General features: G+C 39.5%; 6 gene segments (V, D, J or C); all 6 read right to left on the bottom strand.

Annotated features, from left to right (window-relative positions):
- Window positions 1-2426: 2426 nt before the first annotated feature.
- Window positions 2427-2925, bottom strand: LOC107295555. The segment is given in 2 exon segments: window positions 2427-2767; window positions 2880-2925. Coding segments are annotated over 2 exon segments (387 nt in total).
- A 561-nt stretch (window positions 2926-3486) lies between these two features.
- LOC107295554 lies at window positions 3487-3973 on the bottom strand. The segment is given in 2 exon segments: window positions 3487-3830; window positions 3916-3973. Coding segments are annotated over 2 exon segments (390 nt in total).
- A 3550-nt stretch (window positions 3974-7523) lies between these two features.
- Window positions 7524-8006, bottom strand: LOC107295553. The segment is given in 2 exon segments: window positions 7524-7846; window positions 7959-8006. Coding segments are annotated over 2 exon segments (369 nt in total).
- A 1161-nt stretch (window positions 8007-9167) lies between these two features.
- On the bottom strand, window positions 9168-11774 carry LOC107295552. The segment is given in 3 exon segments: window positions 9168-9544; window positions 9629-9729; window positions 11716-11774. Coding segments are annotated over 3 exon segments (537 nt in total).
- On the bottom strand, window positions 11105-12638 carry LOC107295559. The segment is given in 2 exon segments: window positions 11105-12427; window positions 12515-12638. Coding segments are annotated over 2 exon segments (525 nt in total).
- Window positions 12639-13691: 1053 nt separating this feature from the next.
- LOC107295551 lies at window positions 13692-14196 on the bottom strand. The segment is given in 2 exon segments: window positions 13692-14038; window positions 14151-14196. Coding segments are annotated over 2 exon segments (393 nt in total).
- Between the last annotated feature and the right edge of the window lie 11409 nt (window positions 14197-25605).

Genomic DNA, 25605 nt, shown 5'->3' with positions numbered 1-25605 from the left:
ACAGCAGAACACTCTTTTTATTCATGTTTTAATCCTCATGTATTAGAGTGAATTTCAAACACTATCATGAATACATATATTTTTATATTAATTTCCTTTACTAACTTTTATTTAAACATTACAAAAGTTGGGCATTGGTAAGGACACCTGGTTTTACAGGTTATTTTATGCCCCATGATCAACATTGAATCATTCAATGACAAAAATACCACCTCCACATCCTATTTATTTTGGTAGGTTTTTTTCTGATGTTACAAACTGAATTGAGAAATTGATGCAAATAAATTTGTGATAGTGAAAATTGTTTTTTCTGTTCCAACTGAAAACTTAAATTCCCAAGGGACATTAAAAAAGGGGAATGAAAGGGAAATCATTTAAACAAATGAGATATATACTTTGGCGGCAAAATATTAATCAGGCACAATAAAAAAGCTTGAAGCCAGAACAAGAAACAATGGGAAGAAACTAATCTAGGAGATAACCAACCTAGACTTAAGGAAAAATTTCCTGACAGAACAATTAACCAGTGGAAAGACCTGCCTGCAGATGTTGTGGGTGCTACAACACTGGAAGTTTTTATGAACTGTTTGTCTGAAATGGTATAGGGTTTCCTGCCTGAGCAGGGGGTTAGATTAGAAGACCTCCAAAGTCCCTTCTAACTCAGTTATTCTCTTAACAGAAATACCAATGTATACCACACATTTTGAAGGCCCAAGATCAAACTGTTTGATTGATTGATTGATTGATAAAATGTATTGGCTGCATGATTTTCTCTTCCTAAGATGCCTTAGAAGATATAATCTTTCAGACAAACAATTGTGACAGAGCTTGGCTACATGAATATACTACCCATCCATCATTCTTTTGTTCATCTCAATATCTTAAAAGAGACAAGTCAAAAATCATGTTTTGTCAAATGGAATCCCGGTAAAATGAGAAAAGGGAATAAAGTCCACTGCATCCTAAAACCAACTCAGTTTGGACTACTTTTAAGAAAGGAAAGTTATAGGGAACTGTTCTTTGGTTTGCAGTTTTCAAGGAAACCTGTGGAGAATAATATGCAGTGGGATTTTACAGAGAAGGCTGCCCTCTTGTGATACACAGATGGAGTACAGATAACAGATTTAATTTATCCTATTCTAAACAGGGAAATTACCCTCAGGAGAGTTATTGAATTCCAGGAAATCTACAGAGGTCTCTTAAGAAAAGCGACAGTACAGCTAACACTGATTTTGAGCTCACTCACAAGAAATCATATTGATTAGTAACTGTGGTACAATTTTTTAGGGAAAGGAAAAGGAGGAAAATGTTATATCTCCTAAATTTCATAAAATTATGGAATGCATGGCTTGGAAAGAAAATTTTGAATCATTCAAACAAACCTCCATCATTTCAAGGAGTGTAGAAACCACTTTGACACATGTTCCTCCATAATCTTTTAAATCCTGCAATGAATGGTATGTAGAAGAGTTCATTTTGCCTCCCAGAAGTTATATAAATATAACTAACATATAACATGTAAATCACTTACAGAAGTTGGTATCATTCCTAGAGATGCTGTTTCATGGTTTAATAGTCTATATCACGCCTTTTCAACCAGTGGTACGGGTACCACCTGTGGTACATTGGCACTAGGCAGGTGGTATGCGACCATCCTAGAAAAGTGGTAGTTGGGGAGGGGAATGAGCTGAATCGGTAGCAGCACCGCACAATCCTGAGCGAGAGATGGCTGGAGCTGCAGGGCTGTCAGGGCTCAGCGGAAGCGCCAGGATCAGTGCCAGGCTCCAACTGAGCCCAGAAGAAGTGCCGATCAGCTGGAATGTTGCAGCATTTCCAGGGTCTTGTGATTTACATTCAGATGCTTGGCAACTGATTCATATTTATGACAGTCACAGTGCCCCAGGGTCATCTGAAGTGACCAAAACCTGCTGCGACCACCCAGCAGAGGGGGGGGGAATAAAAACCAAATACCTCCCCCACCCCACCCCCGCTGCCATTCCTCAACAGAAATGCTCAAAACAATGAAAACCTCAGACAGGAGGAAGAGGGCGGCGGGGCAGGCAGGCAGGTATCTTGCTCGGCTGTGGATTGGGGGACACTTTTTTCAGTGCCATTGTAACTTCAAACAGTCACTAAGCGAACTGTTGTAAGTCGATGACTACCTGTACTTCATCACTTTTTTTTCCTTTTTTGGGAGGGTCATCAGGTTTTTGACACCTTGCTAGGCGACTGGTGGTACTCAGTTGTTGCCATATCCTAAAAGTGGTACAATGGGTGAAAAGGTTGAAAAGCCCTGGTCTATATTGCCTGAATCAATGTATGTTCTGTTCTGCATGAAGAGCTAACTTCCTTTCTTTTTGATTCAGAGCATGGAAGCTGACTCAACCTGGACAGCAGCCATGAAGAATGAGGGATTTTGTCAAGCTTCACCATAGCTTCCTCTCACTGTGTGATTCTCTAGCACAATAATACACAGCGGTGTCCTCTGGTTTCAAGCTGCTCATTTGGAGATAAAGCATGCTGGAGGCATCGTGCCGGGAGATGGTGAAACGACCTTTCACTGAATTGGCATAGTATTGGGTGTTCCCATCTGCAGGGTCATCTATCCACGCAAGCCATTCCAGGCCTTTCCCTGGAGCCTGTCTCAGCCAGTTCATCTCATAGCTGCTGAAGGTGAATCCTGAAGCTTGGCAGGAGAGACGGAGGGACTCCCCTGGCCTTCTCACATCCCCTCCAGATTCCACCAGCTGGACCTCCATTTGGACATCTGGAAAGGAAATATTGATATGTACATTTTAACTATCCAGCATGCTGCAGTCCATGAACCTCAAGCATATTGGAGCCTGTTAGCTGCCATCTCTTTATGGAAGAACTATTACCTTTGATGATTGTTAAAATGGAGAGTATGTGGAGCAAAAATATCATTTTTCTTTCTCAGTGGAGAAGTTCCAGGCAGACTAGCTTTTTCTATTCAGGTTGAGGAGGGTGGGAGATGATGTCATATAAAGAGGAAGGTTAGGCCTATATTTACATACACTTCAGGATAAAAAGGAGCCAGCGTTGGCTTTTAATATCTCCAAGAGTCTTTGAAAAACCTGAAACATTGTATGAAGATTAAGTTCTTATTCTTATAGTAATTTCCTTTATTGACTTTTATTGAAGCTTTATCAATATTGGGCATTGATAAGAGTGCCTGTTTTTACTGCTTATGTTATGTCCAATGATCAACATGGAATCATTAAGTGGGCACCATATAAAAACTGATAAAGAAATTTAACAAGTTCTAAAAGTGGAGTAAAATAACAATGCAATAAAATATTGAATAAAAAATGATAATGTGAAATACCACCTCCACATCTTATGTATTTCTATCGGTTTTTTTTCTGATGTTATAATCTGTTTTCTGATTGATAATCTACTCCTCAATTTGAAAGACTCAAATTCAAATTTCTGTGACTGAATCCACTTGGTCTGAGGGAGAGAAGGTTATTGTCTGGCTTCAGATTCACTTCCTCTCACTGTGTGTCTTGCACAGTAATAGACGGCCGTGTCTTCAGCTTTGAGGCTGTTCATCTGCAGATACAGCTGGCTTTTGGCATTGTCCCTGGAGATAGTGAAGCGTCCCTTCGCTTTGTCTGAGTAGTAAACAGTACTAGAACTGGGGTTTATGTATGCTACCCATTCCAGTACTTTTCCTGGAGCCTGTCTCATCCAGTGCATGTAGGCATTATTGAAGGTGAATCCAGAGGCTTGGCAGGAGAGACGGAGAGACTCTCCAGGTCTTCTCACTTCCCCTCCAGACTCCGCCAACTGAACCTCAGATTGGACACCTAAAATGAAAGTTGTTTCAGTGAATTTTACAGTGTACAATAATTAAAATGGAAAAAAAAACCTGAATACAGAGGATAGAATTACCTCTGGTTATTGCTAGAAAGGACACCAAGTTTAGCCACAGGATCATTTTTGCTTCCTCTAATGCAGTGGTTCTCAACCTTTTTAATGCCGCGACCCCCAACCGGTCGTAAGTCGAGGACTAAACCGGTCGTAAGTCGAGGACTAAACTGGTTGTACGTCGAGGACTAAACCAGTTGTAAGTCGAGGACTACCCAACCGGTCGTAAGTCAAGGACTTTCCCTGCCCGGGAGCGCCACGCATGCGTGGTTCCGCTCCCTGCGCCGGCCAAGGCGTAGCTGGCAAGCGGCAGAGACTGAGCAGGCCGACCACCAGCTGGCCCAGCCCAAGGGAGGTAAGGCACCCGCCGGAAAAGGGAGAAAAAAATGGCGGACAGCCTTGCTTGGCAACCCCCGTGAAATGGTCGATCGACCCCAAATGGGGTCACGACCCATAGGTTGAGAACCGCTGCTCTAATGAGTGGAGAGGAGCAGATGGTAGAAGATTTGGGAAAGTGCACAAATTTGTCCTGGTAGGTGTAACCTGAAAAAGAAAGACAGGCAGCTCCTTTAAAGGGGAAATTGTGCCCTGATTTACATATTGCTTAGGATAAAAGAGCACCTCAGTGCATTCAATTAAAAATGTTTTTGGGACAGACCTTACAGATGTTATTTTCAAGTAGTGTTCCACTCCTAAGAAAAGTGATGCCCCACATGCTTTCTTCTGGGTTTTTTTGTGAATGCATAGGAGAAAGGGCACATGTATATGATAGAGTAAGTAAAAGAAAGACTTGACCCATTCCACCATTTCTCAAAAATGAGTTAATGTAGAATTTAATCTCCTAACTACATTGGCATTAGAAGATTTCCTACCCTCCCTCCCTCCCTCCCTCCCTCCCTTCCTTCCTTCCTTCCTTTTTTCTTTCTTTCTTTCTTTCTTTCTTTCTTTCTTTCTTTCAATGGTGACTAATTTGTAGTGAACAATTTGTAATCCAGTTATAAGGTCCATTTAGCTTAAAAAGAAAAAAAAATCAAATGTTATGTGCCAAATGTTCTCTTTGTTGAATGAGAAGATTCTAAATAACCTTTTTTATTTTCCAGGAAATTCAATTTGTTATACATCTAAGCCAGGGGTATCAAATTCAATTTCACTGAGGGCCACATCAAAGTTGTGGTTGACCTCGGGGGACCTGGTGGGTGTGGTTGGGGTGAGCGTGATCAGGGTGGATGTGGTCAGGTTGGGTGTGGTTGAGGTGGGCATGGCCAGCTAGACATCACTTGTGTTGGGGGCCACTTGTGTGGTCCGGCGGAGCTGGCGGGGATCCAGTCTGGTCCTCGAGCTCCCAGGGCACTGGGATGCCACAGCCCAGCCAGCCCAGCTCTGATGTCCCAAGGGGGTGTCCTGCTGCACTTACCTCCTCCTCAAAGCTACTGCTGCTGTTCTTGCTCTCCTTGGCCAGGTTGCTCATAATGGGTACCAGGGCAAAGTCAGAGGGAGGCCCATTCCCTCTCCATGGGAGGAGACCTGGCTTTGTATCCAAAGCTTCCTTAGCAATAGGATGGGAGATCCCCAGGATAGGCCAGGAGGAGGGGGCAAGGGGATGGTGAAAGGGCAGCAGGGCAGGACTAAGGCAGGACTTCCTTCAGACCCTCTCTCTCCTTCCTTCCTTCCTTCCTTCCTTCCTTCCTTCCTTCCTTCCTTCCTTCCTTCCTTCCTTCCTTCCTAAGAACAGAGTGGTGGGAAAATATTTGAGATGAGGAAGGGAGAAAAACAGGCAAGAAATGCAGCTGGGGAGGTGTCACCCTTCGTGAAGAATGAAGAACTACACCATTGCCTAGAAGTGGCCAGCACATGGCCCTCACCTACTTCACATATCTGGCTTGGTGGGCTTTGGGGGAAGGGATGCCATGAGCAAAGTGAGAGTCGACATTACCTGCATAATGCTGTCCAGCCCCCAGCCTGCCTAGTTTCGGCAGGCAGCGAGGCGCTCTCCTCACAGTGCCAAGAGGCTGAGCCAGGCAGCGGGAATCCAAAAAGAAGCGTGATGCCAGCCAGCCCCCAGCCTGCCTGGTTTCGGCAGGCAGCAGGGCGCTCTCCTCATAGTGCCAAGAGGCTGAGCTGGGCAGTGCGAAGCTCACCAGCTTTGCACCTTGCTGCCTGCTGAAATCGGGCAGGCTGGGGGCTAGGCAGCATTGCACTTCTCATCAGGTTCACACCACCCAGCTCAGCTCTTGGTGCTGTGAGAAGAGCACCCCGCTGTCTGCAGAAACCCCTCCCCCGGAGTCCATCAAGCCGGATATGTGAAGTAGGTGAGGGCCATTTGCTGGCCACTTCCAAGCAATGGTGCATTTCTTCATTCCTCACAAAGGGTGACACCTCCCCAGCATGTACCCAGGGGGCGGGGCTGACACGGCAGGGGCTGGTTCCTCGCTGTTTCTAGACGGCCTTGTGGAGCTAAGACTGAATGCGTTTCAGCATAGATGGCCACCACAAAATTGTACATTGGCTCCTGGCCGGCCTTGGCCAGGGCCAAGGCAGAGGGGGCCGTTCCCTCACTGTTTCCAGGATGGCTTCGCGGGCCACATGAAACCACATCGCAGGCCGCATCCGGCCCCCGGGCCTTGTGTTTGACATGTCTGCTCTAAGCAATCTATTTGTTGTAATTTCAGATCATGGCTTCACAATATTTTTTACATAACCATGATTTATTTTATCCATTAAATTAGTTTTTTTTTTCTTTTAATTGTATTAATTAGATTTGGATGTCAAAGAAAGAGAAAAACCATGAGTTGAAATACATTATAGATGCAAAGATGCTGAATGTAACTCCTTGCCAAACTGGGGAGTATCTTTTTTAATTAAAGACTGCTGGCAACAGCCTGATTTAAGGGACAGCCCCAATCCATGTTTCTTAATTGGAAATAACCATCTGATTTCCTATTCTGGCCTTTCATTACTATGAATCTTGTCTGTAGAATTTTGAGATTGAATTTTCAGACAAATCTGACTTTGTTCTCTGAATTTCAACTGGATTTTGACCATTCCTGTGTGTGTTCCTGTTGAAAGCAAAAACTTTTAGACAACCTTTCTTTCCAAGAAAGTTTGTTGATTAACATTCCCTTGCTTGTCTGTTGTTATCTGCTCATCATTGAGTAAACAGCTTTCTTCACATAGTAACTCTGTTTGTGTGTGTGTGTGTGTGTGTGTGTGTGTGTGTGTGTGTGTGTGTGTGTGTGTGAGAGAGAGAGAGAGAGAGAGAGAGAGATATGAAACAAGACAATAACCTGAGGAATCCAGTATCTTTTCAGAAATATAATGAAAAATTGATAGAGATACGGAATATTGTACATTTAGATATTCTCGCATCATGAAGACACTAGATTAAAGTCTATGTTCTATCAGCATTTTTGTGGTGTCCCCATCTTTGAGGATTTTCACTTACAGAAGTTGGTATCATTCCTAGAGATGCTGTTTCATAGTGTAATAGTATATAATGCCTGAATCAATGTATATTCTTTTCTGAAAAAAGAGCTAACTTCCTTTCTTTTTGATTCAGAGCATGGAAGCTGATTCAACTTGGACAGCAGCCACGAAGAATGAGGGATTTTGTCAGGCTTCACCATAACATCCTCTCACTGTGCGTCTCTAGCACAGTAGTACACAGCCGTGTCCTCTGGTTTCAAGCTGTTCATTTGGAGATAAAGCATGCTGGAGGCATCGTGCCGGGAAATGGTGAAACGGCCTTTCACAGAATTGGCATAGTATTGGCTGCTCCCATCTCCATTATTGTCTATCCACGCAACCCACTCCAGTCCTTTCCCTGGAGCCTGTCTCACCCAGGCCATCTCATAGCTGCTGAAGGTGAAGCCTGAAGCTTGGCAGGAGAGACGGAGGGTCTCCCCTGGCCTTCTCACATCTCCTCCAGATTCCACCAGCTGGACCTCCATTTGGACATCTGGAAAGGAAATATTGATATGTACATTTTAACTATCCAGCATACTGCAGTCCATAAACCTCAGGCCTATTGAAGCCTGTTAACTGCCATCTCTTTATGGAAGAACCATTACCTTTGATGATTGTTAAAATGGAGACTATGTGGAGCAAAAATATCATTTTTCTTTCTCAGTGGAGAAGTTCCAGGCAGACTGGCTTTTTCGATTCAGGTTGAGGAGGGTGGGAGATGATGTCATATAAAGAGGAAGGTTAGGCCTGTATTTACATACACTTCAAGATAAAAAGGAACCAGCGTTGGCTTTTAAAATCTCCAGGGGTTTCTGAAAAACCTGAAAGGGTGTATAAAGATAATTTTCACCATACTATATGAATTAGCTTAATTTTATGACATAAAATATATACGGTTTAATGGTTCAATTTTCCATTGAATGTAATTTAAGGTCCATTGCTACAGCAGAACACTCTTTTTATTCATATTATTAATCCTCATATATTAGAATGTATTTCAAACACAATCATCAATACATGTATTTTTATAGTAATTTCCTTTATTGACTTTTATTGAAGCATTATAAAACTTGGCATTGATAAGAGTGCCTGTTTTTACTGCTTATGTTATGCCCAATGATCAACATGGAATCATTAAGTGGGCACCATATAAAAACTTATAAAGGAATTTAACAAGTTCTAAAAGTGGAGTAAGATAACAATGCAATAAAATCTTGAATAAAAATGATAATGTGAAATACCACTTCCACATCTTATTTATTTCTATAGTTTTTTTTTCTGATTTTTCAAACTGAATTGAGAAATCAATGCAAATAATTATTACATTGAAAATAGTTTTTTCTGTTCCAACTTAAGGATTAAATTTCCAAGGGACATGAAAAAAGGGGGATGAGGGGAAAATCATTTAAACAAATGAGATATATACTTTGGATGCAAGTATTAATCACTCTATAAAAAAAAAGGTTGAAGCCAGAACAAGAAGCAATGAGTGGAAACTAATCAAGGAGAGAACAACCTAGAACTAAGGAAGAATTTTCTGAGAGTTAGAACAATTAACCAATGGAAAGGCCTGCCTCCAGATGTTGTGGGTGCTCCAATACTGGAAGTTTTTATGAACCAATGTCCCTCCCAGCTCTATTCTGATTGAAGTTGAAACCCAGATGTTGACTTCAGTCACAGCTTGGGCACTGCTACCCAGTGTCCTAAATGTGGTGAGGGGGAAGAGATAGAGAATTATTTCTGTTTTATTCTATGTTTGTGTGTCTTTCAGGTGATTGGTTTGTTTAATGTGTGCCACTGTAATCATTTTCTTCCTAGAGCAGCAAGGGAAAAGCTTTCCTGCTGGTATATGAGATGGTTTCAGATTCACTTCCTCCCAATGTGTATCTTGCACAGTAATAGATTGCTGTGTCCTCTGGTTTCAGGCTGTTCATTTGCAGATACATCTGGCTTTTGGCATTGTCTCTGGAGATGGTGAAGCGTCCCTTCACTTTGTTCAAGTAGTAGGTTTCTCCTCCATCACTTTGTATCCAAGCCACCCATTCTGGGTCTTTCCCTGGGGTCTGCCTCAGCCAGTTCACATTACTCCCACCAAAGTTGAATCCTGATGCTTGGCAGGACAGACAGAGGGACTCTCCAGGTCTTCTCACATCCCCAACAGACTCCACCAACTGGACCTCAAATTGGACACCTGGAAAAAAAAATAATTTCTGAGTTATGTTGCATATAAAAAGAGAGAAATGTAAGAATGTGGTGTATGAATAAGAATATTTACCTCTGAGAACTGCTACTAAATATGACAAATAGAACCAAGATATTATTTTTTGTACACTTGGATGGGAGATGGTATGAAAAGCATTCAAACATGCAGCTACCCTTTATATTTCTGCTTGCAACCTGAGGACAAATGTGGTCTGGCTTATTTAGAGAGGAAGCCATCCTCCAATTTACATATCCCTCAAAATAAACCTTCTCATTCCTTTCTTCTTCTCAGTTCCTTGGACGTCTATTGAAGATATATTTTGGTGATGGTTAGCAGTTGGCTAGAACAGCAGAGAAGGAGGAACAGGAATGTTTATCAGAATGAAAGGGAGATTTTGCAGACTTGATAAAACAATGAAAAGGAGAGCTTTCTCTCTCCCCCCCCCAAAAAACAAACAAACAAACAAACTACTTTTCAAAGCCAAGTAGAAAACTGATAATTCAGCACATTTTACTTGGGGTGAGAACTTTGACATAAAAAAAAAAAAAATGCTGCAAGTGAGTTTACAAATAACTCTTATATTTTTAAGTTTTAAGTTTTAACTCTTATATTTAATAAGTTTTATTAATTAGATACAGGGAAAGAATATTCATTACCTCCAGGGATAATTCTAATAGCCAGATATACAGCATATACAGAATCAGCTAGACAGAATTATTTATGTAGACACATTACAGGCAACATTAAAGAGATAAAACATCTAGGTTCTTAAACATTCTTAAAGTGTTGTTTCTTTTTTGGAGGGTTCTCAATAATGGACAGTAGAGTTGTCCTTGATTTTTCCTTGATTTTTATATACAAGTAGTCTTCAACTTACAACCATTATCTTAGCAAGTGAAATTACTTCATCCAATCTGAAGTTGAAGTTCTGTAATGAAGCCTCCCCATGGTCAAGTGATTGCATTTTGGTGCTTAGCAACTGACCCACATTTATAATCAATCAATCAATCAATCAATCAATCAATCAATCAGAAAAGAGCTGGAAGGGACCATGGTGTCTTCTAGTCCAACCCACTGCTCAAGCAGGAGACCCTATATCATTTCAGATAAATGACTGTCCAGTCTCTTCTTAAAAACCTCCAGTGATGAAACACCTATAACTTCTGAAGGTAAGCTGTTCCACTGGCTAATTGTCCTCAATGTAAGGAAGTTTCACCTTAATCCCAGATTATTTCTCTCCTTGATTAGTTTCCATCTATTGTTTCTTCTTTTGCCTCCTGGTGTTTTGGAAAATAAATTGACCCCCTCCTCTTTGTGACAGGTCCTCAAATACTGGGATACTGCTATCATGTCCCCCCTGGTTCTTCTTTTCTCTAGACTAGCCGTACCCAAATTCTGCAACCATTCTTCATATGTTTTAGTCTCCAGGCCATTAACCATCTTAGTTTCTCTTCTCTGCACTTTTTCAAAAGTCTCAACATTTTTTTTTTGTATTTTTTTTATTTTTTTTTGAAAAATCATTTTTCAAAAGTCATTTGAAGCACCTCATGGTGAAAGGAATATGATCTTTTTTATTTCTGGAAACTACTTTGGCTTCTGGATTGTGGAAAAATTGCCCAATGGGAAAAATGGGCTCGTTTAATAACTGCCGTGTTCACTGCAATAAAGGTAGTAAATTTAGGTCCAATTGTATGATGTCCTGCTTTATGACCATCATGATTTACTAGGCTCAATTACAGTCATAACATGAGGACTAACTGTACATGTGTATGATTCTGGTTTTAATACTATAACTGCCTAAAGTCAGTGAAACAACAATAACCTTTCATTTTATTCATCAACCAGCATTCATGAAATCAGTAAATGAGATATGAGGGCTTTTTTTGGGGTGTACATACTGAAGCTTTTTATGTAAGATATTTAAAAAACTTTGAGAACTCTTGGGGAATTAATTTCCCAAGGAATCGTTTTTTTTCCTTCAAGAAACTATTTTAATTCTCCAGGAAGCAGCTGGAGAAGCAGTCATGTTCACAGCTGAAACCACAGATTTTATTTCAGTCATGGTCAAAATTATTACATGTTTTGCGCCTCCTTGTGATGTCCATTTGAAAAAAAAAAACAGAAGGTAATTGGATTTGTCTCTAGAGGTGGCAAAGCACCCTTTCATGGATTCCGCATAGACTTGTTTACTGGCATCATACAATTCATTCTCTTCCATTCCTTGGAGCCTGTCACACCCAGCTCACAACTGGTTATTGTTAGCTCTATGAACCATTACTGATTAGTTGTAACTGTAAATGCAGAGGTTCTTTCACCTTCAATTCAGGAAGAGAATATTACTTTGGGGTTCTATTTTCCCTAATTTATATGGGTCTAATTTGTTTTTTAAGACTTAAAATGTTCTACAGGTCCATGGAATATGTCTATTGCTGTGATGTAGATTGATCACCTTCTGCTCAGTTCAAAGACTCAAATTCAACTTTCTGTGACTGAATCCAGTTGGAGATCTGCTCTGAGGGAGAGAAGGTTCTTGTCTGGCTTCAGATTCACTTCCTCTCACTGTGTATCTAGCACAGTAATAGACGGCCGTGTCTTCAGCTTTGAGGCTGTTCATTTGCAGATACAGCTGGCTTTTGGCATTGTCCCTGGAGATGGTGAAGCGGCCCTTCACTGTGTCTGAGTAGTAAATAGTACCAGAACTGGAGCTTATGTATGCCATCCATTCCAGTCCTTTTCCAGGAGACTGTCTCACCCAGTTCATAGCATAGCTGCTGAAGGTGAATCCAGAGGCTTGGCAGGTGAGACGGAGGGATCCTCCAGGTCTTCTCACATCCCCTCCAGACTCCACCAATAGGACCTGAGATCGGACACCTAAAATGAAAGGTGTTTTTTTTTTAGCAAACATTCCTGTATAAAAGAATTAAAATGGAAAAACCTGTGTATAGAAGATAGAATTACCTCTAAAGACAGCTAGTAAAGAGACCAAGTTAAGCCACAGGATCATTTTTGCTCCTTCTGATGAATGGAGAGGAACTGATAGTAGAGAATTTGGGAAAGCGCACAAACTTTTCATTGGTGGGTGTAGCCTGAAAAGGGAAACCATGCATTTCTTTAAAGGGGAAATCGTGCCCCGATTTACATATTACTTGGGATAAAAGTGGCCCTCAGTGCATTCACATAGAGGTTTTTTGGACAGACCTAGCATATGTGTCTTTCAAACAATGCTCAATTATGATGCCAGATATACTTTGCTCTTGTTTTCCTGTGAGTAAACAGTAAAGAGTTCTTCATGTGTTTTAGCAAACAGAAAGTTGGTCAGAACTGATCAATTTGACTCACCTACTTCAATATTAGAGCTTTTCCAGATCACCAGTAGAGAAAATGAAAGGGGTCCTGCTCTACTTTCCTGCAGGGAGATATAACTTCCCCTGTTTAATTGAGACCATGAAAGCTGACTCAGCTTGTATTGCAGTCATGACCAATAAGGGATTTTGACAGGCTTCACCATAGCTTCCTCTCATTGTGGCTCTCTCCAGCACAATAATACACAGCCGTGTCCTCTGGTTTCAAGCTATTCATTTAGAGATAAAGCATGCTGGAGGCATCTCGCCGGGAAATGGTGAAACGGCCTTTCACAGAATTGGCATAGTATTGATTGCTCCCATCTCCATTATTGTCTATCCATGCAATCTGAAAGCTGTAAGCAATTCGTTGTTTCTGTTTTGTTCTGAGGTGTTTGTGTGTGTGAGAGAGAGACAAACCAGTACAGTCAAGTTAAGCATTTTCCAAATTTTGACAAGCTTAGCTGGAAAGGTCTATCATCTCTATTGTGGTGTTGAAGGTGAAGCTAGAGGCTCAGCAGGAGATATGGAGGGCCTCACCAGGACTTCTCACACCCCTTACAGACTCCACCACCTGAGCCATCAATTTGATAACTTCAAATGAGAGAAGAAAAAGTTCAAATCAAAGGAACCATTAAAGTTGAATATTAGTAGCTTTTCCTGTTCACCAGTAGATAAAATGAAAGGGGATTGGCTCTACTCATCTGCATGGAGAGCTACTTCCTTTGTTTTTAATTCATTGCCTGGAAGCTGACTCAACTTGGACAGCAGCCATCAACCAACGAGGGATTTTGTCAGGCTTCACCATAGCTTCCTCTCACTGTGAAGTCTGCAGCACAGAAATACACAGCAGTGTCCTCTGGTTTCAAGCTGTTCATTTGGAGATAAAGCATGCTGGAGGCATCGTTCCGGGAGATGGTGAAACGGCCTTTCACTGAATTGGCATAGTATCGGGTGTTCCCATCTGCAGGGTTATCTATCCACGCAAGCCATTCCAGGCCTTTCCCTGGAGCCTGTCTCACCCAGTTCATATCATAGCTGCTGAAGGTGAAGCCTGAAGCTTGACAGGAGAGACATAGAGATTCCCCAGGCGTTTTCACATCTCCTCCAGATTCCACCAGCTGGACCTCCATTTGGACATCTGGAAAGGAAATATTGATATGTACATTTTAACTATCCAGCATGCTGCAGTCCATTAACCTCAGGCCTATTGAAGCCTGTTAACTCCCATCTCTGTCTGGAAGAACCATTACCTTTGATGATTGCTAAAATAGAAATGAGTTGGAACAAAAATATCATTTTTCTTTCTCAGTGGAGAATTTCCAGGCAGACTAGCCTTTGCTCACCAGCCACAGCTTGAAGAGGGTGGGAGATGATGTCATATAAAGAGGAAGGTTAGGCCTGTATTTACATAAATATCAAGATAAAAGAGAACCAGATTTGGCTGATAATACCACCAAGATCATGGTCGTCAGCAAACAACCCACCAATAAATTCAGAAGGAATACCACTAGGAAAAGTTGAAAGGATCACGCACCTCAGTTTTAATTTACACAAAAGCTGGGACATGACTGTTGAAGTAAAGACAAGGATAGAAAAAGCCCGAACAGCATTCTTCAAAATGAAAAAGGTCTTCTGCAGTCACGACATAAGCCTAAGACTGAAAATCAGGCTTGTCAGATGCTATATTTTTTCTATCCTGCTCTATGGAGGAGAGAGTTGGTCTCTGACAGAAGGCCACCTGAAGAGACTAGAAGCATTTGAAATGTGGATTTACAGGCGGCTGTTACGCATAAGCTGGGTTGACAAGATCAGAAATGAGGAGGTGATAAGCCGCCTGGGAAAGCCAAGGGAAAACATCAAAACAATTAAAAAACGAAAATTAGAATATTTCGGACATGTGGTACGACACCCAGAAAAATACGGCATACTCCATTTAATCCTCCAGGGAAAGACTGAAGGCAAATGAGGTCCAGGCAGAAGAAGAACATCATGGCTTCAAAATCTAAGGGACTGGTTTGGACAAAACTCAGCAGCACTTTTTCGTGCGGCTGCTGATAAAAACAGGATCGCCAACATGATCGCCAATGTCTGATAATGGATATGGCACAAGAAGAAGACCACCAAGACTTTTTTAAAAACCTGAAAGGTTACATTCATCATATATATCAATTTAATTTTATGACGGGTACCCCCAATTTATTTTTTAAAGACCAGTTTGTCCCATTTCTGTAAATGGTTCAGAGGAGTTTTGAAAGGATTTTTCCATTTAATATAATTTAATGTTTATTGCTGCAGGAAAAAACTTTTTATTCATAATAATCAGACAATCGTAATAGAACTGGAAAGGGTCTTTGGTGATTTCCCCCTGCTCAGACAGATGATCCTATACCATTTCACATAAGTGACAGTCCAGTCTTTTCTTAAAAATCTCCAGTGATGAAGCACCTACAACTTCTGAAGGCAAACTGTTTTTAATCTTCAGATTTTACAATGCATTTCACACACTATCGTGAATGCATGTTTTTTTTTATATTAATCATTTTATTGACTTTTATTGAAGCATTATGAGAATGGGGCATTGATAAGGAGCCCCTGGTATTACAGGTTATGTTATGCCCCATGATCATTCAAGTGGGCATAATATTAAAAATGGTAAACAGAGGAATTCAACAACTTCCATAAATGGAATAAGCTAAAAATACTTCTTTTTCTTCTTGTTGTGCCATATCCATTATCGGACGTTGGCGATCATGTTGGCAATCCTGTTTTTATCAGCAGCTGCATGAAAAAGTGCTGCTGAGTTTTGTCCAAACCAGTCCCTTAGATTTTGAAGCCACGATGTTCTTCTTCTGCCTGGACCTCGTTTGCCTTCAATCTTTTCCTGGAGGATTAAATGGAGTATGCCGTATTTTTCTGGGTGTCACATCACTAAAAGTACTACAAATATTAAATAAAAAATTAATACTGTAAAATACCATCTTCACTTCCCATTTATATCCATAGGTTTGTTCTGATGTTTCAGACTGAATAGGAAATTAATGGAAATAACTGTATTAGTTTGAAAATTGTTTTCTGTTCCAACTTAAGATATAAAGACATTAAAAAGGGGGATGATGGGAAAGTCCTCTAAACAAATGAGGGATATCTACTGGGGATGCAAAATATTAATCAATCTCAATAAAAGAGGTTGAAGGTAGGACAAGAAGCTACAGATAGAAATTAATCAAAGAAAGGACCAACCTAGAACTAAAGAGGAATTTCCTGACAGTTACAACAATTAATCAGTGGAATGACTTGCCTCCATAAGTTGTGTGTGCTCCATCACTGCAGGTTTTCAAGAAGAGATTGGACAACTATTTGTCTGAAATGGTATAGGGTCACCTGCCTGATCAGGGAGTTGGACTAGAAGACTTCCAAAGTCCCTTCTAACTTTGTTATTCTGTTATTCCTATTAAGCCATATAAACATTTAGAGAGACAATTGTGACAGAGCTTGGTCACTACTGATACTACTGGTCCCTCAATCTTTCATTCTTCTCAATATTTTGGAAGAGATAAGTGAAAAATCAGTTTATGCTGAATTGATGTCCTGGTAGAATGAAAAACAGGAATAAGGCCCTAAAACCAATTCAGTCTGGATTACTTTTAAAGAAGGAGAATTAGAGGGGAGTCTTCTTTGGTTTTCACAGAGAACAGTGCAATTTTTCAAGCAAAACCCTTGGAGAATAATATGCAGTAGGATTTTACAGAGAAGGCTGCCCTCTACTGCTAAACAGATAGCAAGTTTAATATCTGCTTCTCTTCTAAACAGGGAAATTAGCCTGGGAGGAATGATTGATCTCCAGGAGAAAAGTGACTGTAGAGCCAAAGCTGATTTCAAAATTGTTCATGGGAAATTATTTTGATTAGTAATTCTGGCATAATTTTTAGGGAGTGGAGAAGGAGAGAAATGTTATCATGACTCCTAAATTTAACAGAATTATGGACTGTATGTCTTGGAAATAATGTTTTGAATCATTCAAACAAATCTCCAACAGTTCAAGGAGTGTAGAAGTCACCTTGACACATGCTCCTCAACAATCTGTTTTAAATCCTGCAGTGAAAGGTACGTAGAAGAGAGTTCAGGGCAGACTGTACAAAAAGGCTTATTTTAGTTCAAAAAAATTGGTTTGCGCCAAACTCCTGTTAAATACATCTCTGCCATTATTTTGATTTTGTTTTCATATGGTCTCTTCTGTTTCCCCTTTGGTTGGATGGCTGTGGAGGCCTGGAGCAAAGACTTATTTAAAGAGGACGTTGCCCTGCAATTTACATATCCCTCAAAATAAAAGGCCTTCTCACTCCTTTCTTCTTCTCAGTTCCTTGGATGTCTATTCAAGTCATAGTACCTCTCCCTGGTGTTTGCTGACTCTCATACCTCTCGTTGGGAGAGGGAGCTGGCGAAGAAACTCCACTTGCTAGGTTTTACGGGGGATGCTCTGGGAGATGATGGTCTCAAGGATGCCCAGTTTAGGGTAGTCCAACGGCTTGTGGACATAGATTTGCAATATTTAAGAGCCAGAGCCAACAAAACCTGCTCCCCTTTGATCTTCAGCCATTCTAATAATCATGGATTGAGGATGGCTTCATATTTCTATACTCTAACCATCCCCAAGTATAGAAGAGTCTTTTCCCTGGCCCGTTTCAATGTCTTGCCCTCAGCACTACTCGATGGGCGATTTAAGAGGCTCCCGTTTAGTGAGTGACTATGCCCCTGTGATAGGGCCGAAGTTGAAACTGTGGAGCATGTCTTATCATACTGCCCTATGTATAACACAGGCAGAATTAAATTATTGTCTCTCCTTGGAATTGATCCCTCTGGTTCTAATGTTAGTAATTTGGTTTTATATTGTTTAGGGGATGGCTCCTCCTATATTACTTCTCAGGTTTCTAAATTTCTTTTAAGAGCTGTAACTATTAGAGGAGAATGTTGTAATTTCCTTTAGCCAAGGCTTCTGGTGTTTCATTGTTTGTGATTATATTTTTCTTGTGTTTTCTTTTGTTGCTCTTGCATTTTGGTCTGTGACCGCAAAATAAAAAATATTATTATTATTCAAGTCATAGTTTGGTGATGGTTAGCAAGTGGCTACAGTATCAAACAGATAGGGATGTGAATGTTTATGCAGAATGAAAGGGAGATTTGGTCAACTTAGTAAAACAAGGCAAAGGAAAACTCCCCTCCCCAAATAAATTCTGGAACTGCAAGGGATCTTATAGGTCATCTAGTCCAACCCCCTGTTTAAGCAAGAGACTCAATACCATTTCAGACAGGAAGCTATCCAGCTTTGGTTTCCGGATTGTGGAAAAGTTGGTCAATAGCAATCAATGGTCTCGCTTTATGACTGTTGTGTTCACTGCAATAATGATAGTGAATTTGGGTCCCATCATGCAATGACCTGCTTTATGACTTCCAGGCTCAATTATAGTCATAACTAAAGAACCATGTGCATATATCATATGGTGCTGGCTTTAATACTATGACTGCCTAAAGTGAAAGAAGCAACAACAATAACCTTTTATTTTATTCATTAACCACAATACATCAAATATGTAAATGAGATATGAGGGTTTTTTTTCTATACATATTGAAGTTTGGTATTTAAGAAGCTTTGAGAACTCTTGGGAAATTAAATTCTCAAAGGACCGTTATTTTTTTTTTCCTTCAAGAAACTATTTTAATTCTCCAGTAAGCAGCTGGAGAAGCAGTCAAGTTCACAGCTGAAACCACAGGTTTTATTTCAGTCATGGTCAAAAATATTATGAGTTTTGTGCTTCCTTCTGACATCCATTTGCAGATACCTAAGGCAGTCATTCTCTACTTTGACATCATAGATTTTTTGCAACAAATCTGAGATTGTGGGCAAGCCCTTACGATAGACACGTTTAATTATTAGTACAGAGGAAAATGGGAAGGGTTGCTTTTGAGTAAATATTTGCTTACTTTGCAGTGTGGACATTGTGGGGCTGATTTTCCTAAGTGAAAAACTATACCTGCACAGAATGAGACCACTGGATTTTTTTTTTTCACTTTAATTTCCCTGGTTAAACAAGTTAGTTGAGGGATTCAAATCTTACTCCCCCCCCCAAAAAAAAAGGTTACTTGGGAGGAAACCAAGTCAAGACGTCTGTTTTTTATATATTAAATTGTAACAGGAGCAACTAAGGAACTACATCCAGGCAGGAAGACAGTCCAAAATATTGCATTTCAGAAGGCTTGTGGGAGAGGAGGTTTGCAATATCCAATGGCCCAATCTTACTGAGGGGAAAAAACTTCAGGATTCAGGGCATTGAATATATATTGATATAGAAAGAATTAAAATGGAGCAACATGTCTAAAAGAATTAAACGAAGGAGAATTAGTAACACTGAGAACCAAAAGATTCTGAACTGCAGACATATCCAGGAAGATCTGTAGGACATCAATCCATATTTCTACCTGTAAATAAATTTTATTTTTTTAAAAAGTGTTGAAAGAAAAATCATCAGGTCCAGTTCCAAGCTGGGAGTAGGCTAAGACACTGGAAATAAAAATGGAGGCTGTTTGGAAAGAAGGTTGTTGTTTATTTGGTTGCCAGAAACTTCAGTGACACAGCATGTTTCTGGGATGGCTGACAAAATGGAGCTGGGAGTGGATGGGTTTTTATACCTTCTTGGGCTTTGTATTTGAGGTTGTTCCTATTCCTGTTCCTGTGCAATGTACTCTGACCTGAGCTTGGGTGTGTCCTTTTGGTATTCTAATGCTGGTGGGTTAATCCTATTATGTCCTAAAGGTCATGTTCCTGTCCTTGGAGTTGGGTGGGGGATGTCTTTGTTTTTCTAATCCCATCAGCTCAAACCTTCTCTGGGGCTGCGGCTGAAGGCGTTTTGCTTATGAATAGGTGGCCCAGTCTTTCTGAATAGGATTAGCAAATCTACATTTCTAAAGAGCTGGCTTGCTCAGTTTCTGCTTGGAGGAAAGAGAGGCTGGTTTCTGCCTTTTAAGATTTTTCCCCCATTAATCCTTTGGGAAAATATAATATTCTGTCTTTTTTTTGAATATCCCTCCAAACTATCCAGTTTATTCCACAGCCTGGAGATTTCCTGTTTTGTTTTGTTTTGTTTTTCCCCCTATCAAAGTGCTAACAAGGTTCCACATTGCTTGGATTGGATGTGAGGTTCTGCATCCTGTCATAGAGATTTATCTTCTGCTTCTTGGTTCAAACACACAAATTCAATTTTCTGAATCAATTTGGAGAGATGCTCAGAGGAAGAGAAGGTTTTTGCCTGGCATCTGATTCACTTCCTCTCACTGTGTCTCTTGTACAGTAATAGACAGCCGTGTCTTCTGGTTTCAGATTGTTCATTTGCAGATAAAGCTGACTGTGGGAATCATCCCTGGAGATGGTGAACCGTCCATTGACTTTATTTGTGTAGTAAGTGGAAGGAGATGAGCCTGTACCTATTAAAACCACCCATTCCAGGCCTTTCCCTGGAGCCTATCTCATCCAGCTCATGCCATAGCTGCTGAAGGTGAATCCAGAGGCTTGGCAGGAGAGACAGAGGGACCCTCCAGGTCTTCTCACATCCCCTCCAGACTCCACCAACTGTACTTGAGATTGGACGCCTGAAAACAGAAGTGTTTCAATGAAATCTTCTACATAAAAAAAAATGAATATGGAAGGAGATTTTTTTTTTTAAAAAAAGAAGGAAAAAATACCTGGAAGTAGCACTAACCAGAGCACCAAATTCAGCCACGGGATCATTTTTGCCCCTGCAATGAATGGAGGGATTTGATAGGAAAGGATTCAGGAAAGTGCACAAACTTTGTGTTGCTGGGTGTAGCCTGAAAAGGGAAACCTAGTGGCTCCTTTAAAGGGGAAATTGTACCTTGATTTACATAAAGCTTCAGATAAAAGAGGCCCTCAGTGCATTAATCTCACAGTTTTCCTTGTACGCTCCGTACATGGGTGACTTTCATATAACATTCCACTCTTAATAAAAATGAAGGCAGGCTCTTTCTTTCTTTTCTTTTCTTTTCTTTTCTTCTTTTTTACTCTAAGTTCAAATGGCAGTTTTGTATTACAGTAATTAAAGCAAAGGTTTGCAAAATTTCACCCCTTCTCAAAAGTGATTCAAAGTAACAGGAGATGAACATACAATTATAATTTTGAAAGAGCTACATTGGAGCTTTCTTTGAAGATGTTTCATTTCTCATCGAAAAGTTAAGAAATTTGCTACTTCTTTCCTTCTTTCCTTCTTTCTTTTTTTCCTTCCTTCTTTCCTTCCTCCCCTTCATCCCTCCCTCCCTCCTTCCTTCCTTCCTTCCTTCCTTCTGCCTTCCCTCCCTCCCTCCCTCCCTCCCTTCCTTCCTTCCTTCTTTCCTTCTTTCTTTTTTTCCTTCCTCTTTCCTTCCTTCTTTTCCTCCCTCCCCCCCTCTCTCCCTTCCTTCCTTCCTTCCTTTCCTCCTTCCTTCCTTCCCCCAAGAAAATTAAATATTGATTAAGCCTTGAGGAACAATTTGTAATTCACAGTTGTGTGCTCCATCCAATTCACAAAGACAAAATCAAATAACGTTATGTCCCAAAATGTTCTCTTCGTTGAATGAGAAAGTTCAAAAGATCTCTTTTTATTCTCCAAAATATTCAATTTCTTATATATTTAAGAAATATATTTATTGAAATTCCCGACATGGCTTCACAGTGAAGATTATAATCATTTTAAGATCCATTCAGGGAACTTTTAAGCAAGTAAACAAAACTATAATCAACCTTGGAAAGGTGACCATGTTTCTGCACTTTGGTTTATTTCCCTGCCTACCTCTCCTTGCATGGCCAGCATGATTGAATGTGACAATACTGTCCTGGTGTAAATGATGAGGATAAGAGGAAGCCATTCCTTCTTGGGGGAAGGAATGTTTCAGGAGAAGATTACAGGCAGCTAATCAAAAAAAATTTGAGCATGCAAATAAATTGGGACGATGGCTAGTGTATAAACTAAGAAAACAGAAAGCGAAATCATGGATTACTAATCTGATAGAAGAAAATGGAGAAATTCAGGGGGAGGAGACTTTAAAAAGGGGCATTGCTCAAAGGTTTTATGAAAATCTATACAGGAGTAAGGAGGGAAGAAGCATAGAACAGATAATAGAATATTTGGCAAAGGCAGAGCTGCCAAAAATACTGGAGGAAATGAAATTTATGTTAAATGAGGAAATAAATATGTCTGAATTAATTAGGGCTATAAATAGACAAAAAAATAATAAGGCGACAGGTCCGGATGGAACACCTGCTGAACTATATAAAGATTTACAGAGTGTTTTAACCAATATTTATTAGAGGTCTTTAATGCAGTACTGAATGAAGCTAAAATACCTAAGTCCTGGTTAGAGGCAAATATAACACTGATCCCAAAAGCAGACACAGAAAAAACATGGATACAGAATTATAGACCCATATCTTTATTAAACTCTGATTACAAAATTTTTGCTTCAATAATGGCGGAGAGATTTAAAAAATACTTATTAGACTTTATACACCCGGATCAAAATGGCTTTTTACCAAATAGACAGATTAAACATAATATGAGAACAATTTTAGACACCCTAGAATTCTATGAAGCACATAATGATCGACAAATGGCACTTCTGTTTTTGGATGCTCAGAAGGCCTTTGATAATGTTAATTGGCAATTCATGATACAACAACTAAAATTAATGGACGCCGGAGGAAATTTTTTGAATGCCATAACTTCAATATATTCCAAACAATATGCGCAGATTATAATAAATGGGGTGGCCACTGACATATTTAATGTACAAAAAGGTACAAGACAGGGATGCCCTCTTTCGCCATTGCTGTTTATTTATACACTAGAAATTCTTGCTAGAGCGGTAAGGCAAGAACGACAGATTAGAGGATTTAAGATTAAGAAAGAAACATATAAACTTCAGGCTTACGCAGATAACCTAGCATTCATTTTAGAAGACCCCAAACACTCTGGGCAGAAACTATTTGAAATTATAGAAGTTTATGGAGATTACGCAGGTTTAAAAATAAACAAAAACAAAACAAAGATTATCGCTAAAAATATGACCGATATCCAAAAAAGATCTCTCGAAGTCAAATTAGGTATACAAGTGGTTTCTAAATTTAAATATTTAGGGATAGTTATTTCCGCGCATTGTTCATCAATTAAAGAAGATAATTATGTCAAACTAATGCAAAAAATTAAAGTGGATCTAGAACGTTGGAAAAAATTACACCTCTCATTACTTGGGAGAATTGCTGCTGTAAAAATGAATATCCTACCAAATTAATATTTTTATTTCAGAATATTCCAATTTTTTTAGATAGGTCTTTTTTTAAGGAGTTAAATAAAATAACCTTAGATTTTGTATGGGCTGGTAAGAAGGCCAGAATAAAATTAAAGGGTTTACAGGATGCTAAGGAAAGGTGTGGTTTAGGCTTTCCTGACTGGGAAATATATTACTTGGCCGAGGCCCATTCTTGGATTAGAGACTGGATAACCTTAAAAAATCAAAGGTGTATTCAGTTAGAGGGATATGATCTGCAGCAGGGATGGCATGCTCAGATGTGGAAGGGGCAAAATAAGAATTATCAATACTTTTTAAAGCATAAGGTCCGGCAAGGTTTAATTAAAAGTTGGAACATTGTCAAATCCCAATGTTATATAAAGATTCCGACTTGGCTATCGCCATTGGAGGCAGTTATATACCCCAATTTGCTTAGGAAAGATAAGGTTATCAGGTATAAAGATATTTTGACAAAAGAGGGTCTTTTAAAATCTAAACAAGAGTTTAAAACAACAAGGAATAGACTTAGAGTGGTGGTTTTATCTTCAAATTCAAGCAAGATATTTGAAAGATAAACGTGAATGGGGTATTTATATTCAAGATACGGGGCTAGATAAAATTCTGTTGGGTCCGGAAAAAAAACAAATAAGGAATATTTATAAACACTTATTGGAGTACAGGCTATTTGAAGAACAGGTCAAAGAAACAATGGTGACATGGGCGATAGATCTAGGACACAATATTAATTTGGATCAGTGGCAGCAGGTATGGACACAAAACAATAAAATTACATTGGCGTCGTCATTTAAAGAAAATTCATATAAGATGATCTACAGATGGCATCTCCCTCCAACAAGATTAGCTAAAATGTATAAAGGATACTCTCCATTATGTTGGAAATGTAAAAAGGAAAGGGGCACATATTTTCATGTTTGGTGGCTATGTAAGGAAGCACAGAGATATTGGTGTATGGTCTGGGTGTGGGTAACAGAAATGGGTATGCAAAATATTCAGTATAAACCTGAGACACTGTTGTTAGGAATTCTTGAAAATAATGTTAGTAAAGAAGATATGTTTTTATTCACTCATGTGATTACAGCAGCAAGAATTATATTCACTCAAAATTGGAAAGCTATGGTGATACCTAGTAAGGAAAGCGTAATTCATAAAATTATGTACTGCGCAGAATTAGATAGATTAACTAGAAGACTTAAGAATCAGGATGAAACGGATTTTTACCAAAGTTGGAACAAATTTTACAGATGGTGGGGGAAAAAGCATGGAAGTTATTGTAATGAGATAAGTGAAGATTGTGATTAGAGTGATGTTACTTGTATAGGTTTTTCTCACTAGTAATTAATGGTGAATAGTGAATCGAGATGTATGTCAAATCTGATTTACCATGTTCAATGTTTTTTAATTTTTGTTTTCAATAAAATTTAATTTTTAAAAAAAAAAAATATCCAGTGATGGAGCGCCCACGATCTCTGGGGGTAAGCTGTTCTACTGGTTGATTGTCCTCACTGTCAGGAAATTTCTCCTCAATTCCAGTTTGTTTCTCTCTTTGTTCAGTTTCCAACCATTGTTTCTCGTCCTTCCCTCTGGTGTTTTGATGAACAACCTGGGCCCCTCTGCCTTGTGTCAGTCCCTCAGATACTGGAACACTGCTATCATGTCTCCCCTATTTCATAATACTAATAATACTAATAATAATAAGATGGAAGGGACCTTGGAGGTCATCAAGTCCAACCCTCTGCTCAGGCAGGTAACCCTATACCATTTTGGACAAATGGCTGTCCAGTTTCTTCTTAAAAACTTCAATCTTTTCTTTAGACTAGCCAAACCCAAGTCCTTCAGCCATTCTTCATATGTTTTAGTCTCCAGGACCCTGATCATCTTAGTTGTTCTTCTCTGAATCTATCCAAACCCTCAACATTATTTTTGTGAATTGGTGACCAAAACTGGTGGCAGTATTCCAGGTGTGGTCTTATTAGGGCTTTATAAAGCGGTAATATTACTTCGCATGATGTTGATTCTATGCCTCTGTTTATACAACCCATTCTTTTTTTTCAGAATAGTAAAAATTTATCATACTAAATTAAACAAAACTGCTTAAGAACACATACTACACCACAGACTTTTTTTTGTATTTTTATAAAATCTGCAAATATACCACAAAAAAATGCATACTAAAAGCTAATATTCACACATTTGATTTAAAGAAATGAATGTAAATATAATTCTTTTATATACAGCTTAAATCCAAATTTACAACTGCATCATTTTCATGGAGGAGGTGGCATAGATTGAACAGAGATATGAGTTGTAGAACTTCAGCAAACTGAAAAGATGCTATATAAAACTGGTATCATGAAT

Source organism: Protobothrops mucrosquamatus, unplaced genomic scaffold (genome assembly GCF_001527695.2).
Source record: "Protobothrops mucrosquamatus isolate PMUCROS unplaced genomic scaffold, P.Mucros_1.0 scaffold2396, whole genome shotgun sequence".
Taxonomy (NCBI): domain Eukaryota; kingdom Metazoa; phylum Chordata; class Lepidosauria; order Squamata; family Viperidae; genus Protobothrops; species Protobothrops mucrosquamatus.
Note: the sequence above shows the minus strand (reverse complement) of the source record. Positions and strands in the feature narration are given on the sequence as shown.